This window comes from Palaemon carinicauda, chromosome 2 (assembly GCF_036898095.1).
Source record: "Palaemon carinicauda isolate YSFRI2023 chromosome 2, ASM3689809v2, whole genome shotgun sequence".
In the NCBI taxonomy this organism is placed as follows: domain Eukaryota; kingdom Metazoa; phylum Arthropoda; class Malacostraca; order Decapoda; family Palaemonidae; genus Palaemon; species Palaemon carinicauda.
The window spans coordinates 5,520,991-5,527,108 of record NC_090726.1 but is presented as its reverse complement, the minus strand read 5'-3'; the positions used below and the strand labels follow the sequence as shown (position 1 = coordinate 5,527,108).

General features: G+C 34.3%; 1 protein-coding gene across 1 annotated transcript in view; it reads left to right on the top strand.

The window, feature by feature from the left end:
* The window catches only part of LOC137614841 (double C2-like domain-containing protein beta), a 7,024-nt gene extending 1,169 nt beyond the window's left edge, over nucleotides 1–5,855 (top strand). The window contains exons 2-5 of the mRNA XM_068344504.1: nucleotides 821–930; nucleotides 2,102–2,259; nucleotides 2,643–2,818; nucleotides 3,916–5,855. Of these exons, the coding sequence (XP_068200605.1) occupies nucleotides 821–930; nucleotides 2,102–2,259; nucleotides 2,643–2,818; nucleotides 3,916–4,037 (566 nt within the window). The 3' untranslated portion in view covers nucleotides 4,038–5,855. The remainder of the gene's footprint in view (nucleotides 1–820; nucleotides 931–2,101; nucleotides 2,260–2,642; nucleotides 2,819–3,915) is intronic.
* The last annotated feature ends 263 nt before the right edge of the window (nucleotides 5,856–6,118 follow it).

The window sequence follows — 6,118 nt, the reverse complement described above, 5'->3', positions numbered from 1 at the left end:
GGCCATTGCTAGTGAGGACGAAGACCATGACATTTTTTACGTTCATGTCTGAGGTTTGACCAGTTTTCATTACCACGCTCTACGGATTGGTGATGGTGGGAGACTTTTGCTGATCGCTCACAGCAAACCAACGTAGTGAGGAGGACCCTGACCATTACAGCTTTGCTGATCATAGTAACTCACATTGTGATTAAACCCTATTCTCTTCAAATTAAAGCAAGAGGTAGCTACCAATTTTGCCAGTAAAGGGCTTTCTCCATTTAAATGGAATAGGGTTTGGTCCCAATGCGAGGTAGAAATGTATTTCTATTAAATACGATATTGTGTTGATTTTTATCATATGTATATATGGGTACGTATATATGTGTGTATAAATGAGTCTACATACAGTATTTGTATATACTTTATTTACAACTATATAAATATGCATATTTATACAAGTACACACACACACACACACACACACACACACACACATATATATATATATATATATATGTATATATGTATATATATATATATTTGTTTGTGTGTAACTATATATATGCACGCATGTATAGATATATATATATATATATATATATATATATATATATATATATATATATATATATATATATATATATATAGTCATTTATCACTACTGCTCTTACATCACTATTCCTCAATAATTTGGTCTTTAAGAAAAGAATATAACCTAGTTGTAATAGCCTAAGAAAACATTCTGTTGAAAGAATATTTCAAAAGTTCTTTCTGAAAGAAACTTTTAAATCACCAAAGAAATGTCTCAAACTTATCTCTTAACTTATCTTGTCTTCAGACGAAGACCGATTCGGCCATGACTTCCTGGGAGAGGCCAGGATTGCCCTGAAGAAAGTTCGCCCTCATGAGACCAAGCGCTTGAGGGTCGGCCTTGAAAAGCGGATCAGCGTGAGTATTTGCTCGTAAAACACTCATTTATATTTCAGTTTTTATCATCTTTATACTGAGAGTGAGCTCTTTTATTTTAGCCTGGGTCTCTCTCTCTCTCTCTCTCTCTCTCTCTCTCTCTCTCTCTCTCTCTCTCTCTCTCTCTCTCTCTCTCTCTCTCTCTCTCTCCTTTTAGTTTGAAGTGCAGTATACTCTTTCAGATTTGGTAATATATATATATATATATATATATATATATATATATATATATATATATATATATATATATATATATATATATGTATATATATATATATATATATATGTATATATATATATATATATATATATACAGTAGATGCCATATGTATTTTATTAAAAGCGTAATCAGTAGTGACTATTTGGTTTTATGGGCCAGTTGATTTCAAGGTATATGGAAGGCAATTCTTCGATTTTACTAAGCACTCTACGTAAAATAATTGGAAGCTTTCAGAAGAAAAAATATGCTTGGAACTTGAAGCAGTAGGTAAATTTTTTAAAAGTTCGCAAACGAAGAAAGGTATTTGGAAGCTAACAGCAGAATAAAAATGCCAAGTATTTTCCTGCAGATTAATACTTGGAAGCTATGTAAAGAAGAAAAATACTTGGAAACTTGTAGAGAAATAAAGATGTTTGAAATTTATAGTAGAAGTAAAGTACAAGTAAGCTTCCTGCAGAAGAAGAATAGTATTTTGAAGCTTTTTTAATCATCTATTATAGTAAAATCATAGAGATGTGTACGCTTTGAAGATAAAATAACGGGTATGTAACTTAAAGAATACTGAATAGGTAAAAAAGTTCCACCATCTGTGAAATCAATACATTTTCAGATAACATTCTTCTTTGGTTGCAAGTTCCAAAAAGTAGGTTTGTGGACTTGTGAATCCTTGCGGGTCGAACAAGGTTACGAAAAGGCTGATCTATGAAATTGTTACTTACAGTAATGACCAAAATGATATTCACAACATTAAAAGTATTGTAATGATTAGATCCCTTTGCCATACCATCCCCTTTTGAGGCTGAGCTAACACTGCCTTTTGACTTTTCATCATTCCTTTTCCCTGTTTGATTTATTTCTGAGCTAGATAGGGGTATTAAGGTTTCCTCCCATTTATCTTATGCTGACACAACCCCCCCCCCCTTTCCCATACAGCTAGCAGAGGATGAGGTCAAAGGAGAAACAGAGAGAGGGAAAGTTCTGCTGAGCCTCAAGTACGCCACCCAGAGGAACGCCCTGATCGTTGGCATCGTTCGCTGTGCACATCTTCCTTCTATGGATTCCAACGGATTTTCGGATCCTTACGTGAAAGTGTAAGTCGAAAATTGAATGTGCAATTCTATTTTCTTTTAGTTTTGAGTTTTCATATGCTTTATTCAAGTTTGGTATAAAGATACTTTACTTTTTTATCTTCAAGATCATGGCTAAAATCTAAACAATGCTTTGATACTTAGATAAGTAATTTCTTTATATTGCTTGGAGTAATGTAATCGTTTGAATTTTATATCATTATCGCCTAATTATTTTAAAAGCTTATCCTGTCTGAATAGAAATACATGCGAATTAAGTGGAAAGAAAAACATAATTTCCAACAGACTAATTCTTAAGTAAATTTGAATGAAAGTCACAGCCACATATTTGTATATTCATTTAAAACACGATACACTATCTCACCTCCGCCCCTTATTTCTTGCAGCCAGTTAAAGCCAGACCCCAGCCATAAGAAGTATAAGACAGCAGTCAAGTGGAAGAACCTCAACCCAGAATTTAACGAGGAATTTATCTTCGAAGTTCGGAGAAACGAACTGCCGAAGAAACTGTTGGACATTCGTGTCTACGACAAAGATGTTGGAAGGAGCGATGACTTTATCGGTAATGAGGATTAGTTAGTCTCTCTCTCTCTCTCTCTCTCCTCTCTCTCTCTCTCTCTCTCTCTCTCTCTCTCTCTCTCTCTCTCTCTCTCTCTCTCTCTCTCTCTCTCTCTCTCTCTCTCTTATTGTGAAGATTTTGATTTCCGGTCAAATTGATAAAAGTACTGCTTTTCCTCTTCATATTTACAGTCTATGTTTAACATTTTCTTCATGTTTTTTTTTTTCTTTTTTTTTTAATTTTTCTTTACAAAGAATTGTATAATTATGCAATTGGTAACGCATTGTATTAGTAAACTAATAGCTATTTACTACATGCTTAAATAGATAAATGTATATGTATATAGGATAACCATTAACGGGTTGATACTCCCCTCGGCCGGCCATACACTATCATGTACACCTGACAGGTACACCTGAACAGTTACGCCTGTCAGGTATACCTGATACTTGAGGAGCACACACATTCTTCATGCATACCTGTCAAGTTTGTCAGTTCGCCATGGATTCTCTAGAAGATGAGTTGTACTTTCTCTCCTTATTATTCGTAGTTTTTGAGAAATTAAAAACAGACGAAAGAAACGCAAACAATGGTGTAAGGAATGGCTGCAAAGAAGAAATAAATTTACTCATATCAATCTTCTTAATGAATTGAGACATGAACCATCTGATTATAACAATTTTCTGCGCATGAATGAATCAGTGTACAACGAGTTGTTGTCACTTAGCTCTCCCTTGATTAAAGGAACTCAACTGTAAAATAAATCAAAAGTACAAATCTGTAACCAAAAAAATTTAAACTGACCACATCAAAGGATTGTTAATAACTGAGAGACTTGTTCAGGCGCACCTGATGAAACCACCACACACCCATAAAGTTTACTCGCCTGTCAGGCAGAACTGATCGAATTTTCATCAGTTGTCAGGTCGCCTGAGATGCTAGTTTTTCCCGCCATACACTATCAGGTATACCTGACAGGCGTTACTGTTCAGGCGTACCTGTCAGGTGTACATGATAGTGTATGGCCGGCTTAATACGAAATTGTAGTTATGATACCTCCTGCTATTTTACCAGCATAATCATAATGTTATTGATTGCAGGTGGTCTTCAGCTATCCCAGGACAGTACGGGTACGGAATTGCGTCACTGGTACGATGCCCTGCAGTACCCTGACCGACGACACGATAGATGGCACCAGCTGCAGCTTCTCAACGGCAAATGAAGATGAAGCACCCATGGCGTTAAACCGATTGAAGAACGTCTGTTTTTTTGCAATGGAAAGTCTATTGTTTATGTGCCCCTAAAAGGAAACTGATTTAATAGGGCACCTTACTAAGGAGAAATTACATTCTGTGATACATCGTAAAGAATTGTTTGATTTAGATTGATAAGGGGAGATATAGAAGGTAGTATTGGCGCAGAATTAATGGTATAGCGAGAAGAATCTGATTGTTCCACTTTGGATAAGAAAATAGAAGTATACTCTCGCCAATGAATTCTTGTTTAAAGGTAAGGAAATCCGGTATTCTGATTTGTGTATAACCTGTAAATGACAGTATTTGATAGTAGTAGTGGTATGTGGAGAGAAATTAGGAAAAATCTCTAATATGGACATAAGCCTCAAAAGAGAAGCAATAAAATGTAATCTCCTTGCGGAAATTGTGTTAGTATTGAGCAAAAGCAGTTGCAGGACCTGCAGTGAATATATTTTGTATAACCTCACTCTACAAATCTCTAATGAGTAATTAGAAGAAAACATTATATTTGATATTAAGAATTAGACATCTTATGCAAACCCTCCTCATCCTCCCGTCTTCGAGTCAGATCCTGCAGCAGATGCAACACTTCTTGATTTAGTGGTCGATGTTTGAGTAACCAACCGATAGATGGCAGTAGTCTCCTGATTTTTTATTTTTTCGTGCGTTTTTCTTCTGCCAATATTTTACCCGAAAGTTAACAACACTTTTAGGGAGATTACTTTCCTTCCTTCGTGGTTTAAAATTAAGAATCTTTTAAGTATTGCCATAGAATTTTCTTAAGTCTGCCTTTCATAGATTATGATAACTTTGTAGATCTCATGTGGTTGTGGAACAAATTCTTGATTTAGACAAATAGAGAAGAAGTGTTGTGTAGTCTAGTTAAGTATATTTAGGGATAAATTATTGTATGAACACCATTATTCTTTATACATGCATCTATATGTGTGTGAAACAAAAGTTCAGCCAAATCAAATGTGTGGTAAGGGCATTTACTAGCTTAAAAATATGGTATGAAGATTATGTAATATGTATAGATTCATAAATAGTTTTTTTCATTACACATTAATGTTGAACTTTTATTTTACATATATATGTATATATATATCTTTATGTATGTGTTTATACACATACTTTTTGGGGGTATCATATGCTGTATGTACAAAGAATTGTGAGTGGCCATTTACCTTTCCTTAACCTGTTCAATCATGGGTGCTGATCTGAAGTCATATCATGCGTAAGTTAGTACTACATATGAAAGAAGATAACCGTCGTTTATTTAAGGTATATGTGGACCAATGATCATTTTGTTCAAATCACGTTTATTAACCATTTGTATGTGTGATCTCGATGAATTATGGGTGGTTTGTTTTAGGTAAAATTTTTAATTTTCCCGTAAGTTTTATAACTTTTTTTTCGAAGTTGAGTGATACATTTGCCATACAATTAAGCTTAATATTCTAGTTTATTTGAAGAATTACATACATTGCAGGGATCGCTTTGCTAACAATGATGAAAATCATAAATTAATTATTATTTTACTGTAGTAATTCATTTATCTTCAAATCTACTGTGCGTACACGTATTTTAAGATAATGATTCAAATAACACAATTAATACATTTTAATATTTTAGAAGGAATACCAGAATTAACCAGAAATAATCTAAGCACATAGATGAAATTGGGAGCTTTTGTGGTTCGTTGGGAAAAGTTATAACTGAAACCCCATATTCTAAAAGGAAAGCAAACACAAGAACGCAACGTAACGTTCCCCACCTAACCTAACCTAACCTAACCTAGGAGCCGTATCCTTACCCTAAGAGTAGGCCTAATCTCAATCCTGTTTTTGCTACCCAACCGACTTCACTCCTGGCAAAGTAACACTAAATCATAATATTTCGTAAATCATAAAACTAGCTTCATATTATAGTACTGTACTTCAGACCAAAATAAAAAAAAAACTTCCCCATAAAGAAAATCAATTTGACAAGTAATAGAAAAAGTTACACCTGTCCTAACAAACTACATTTACCCCCAAATATAGAA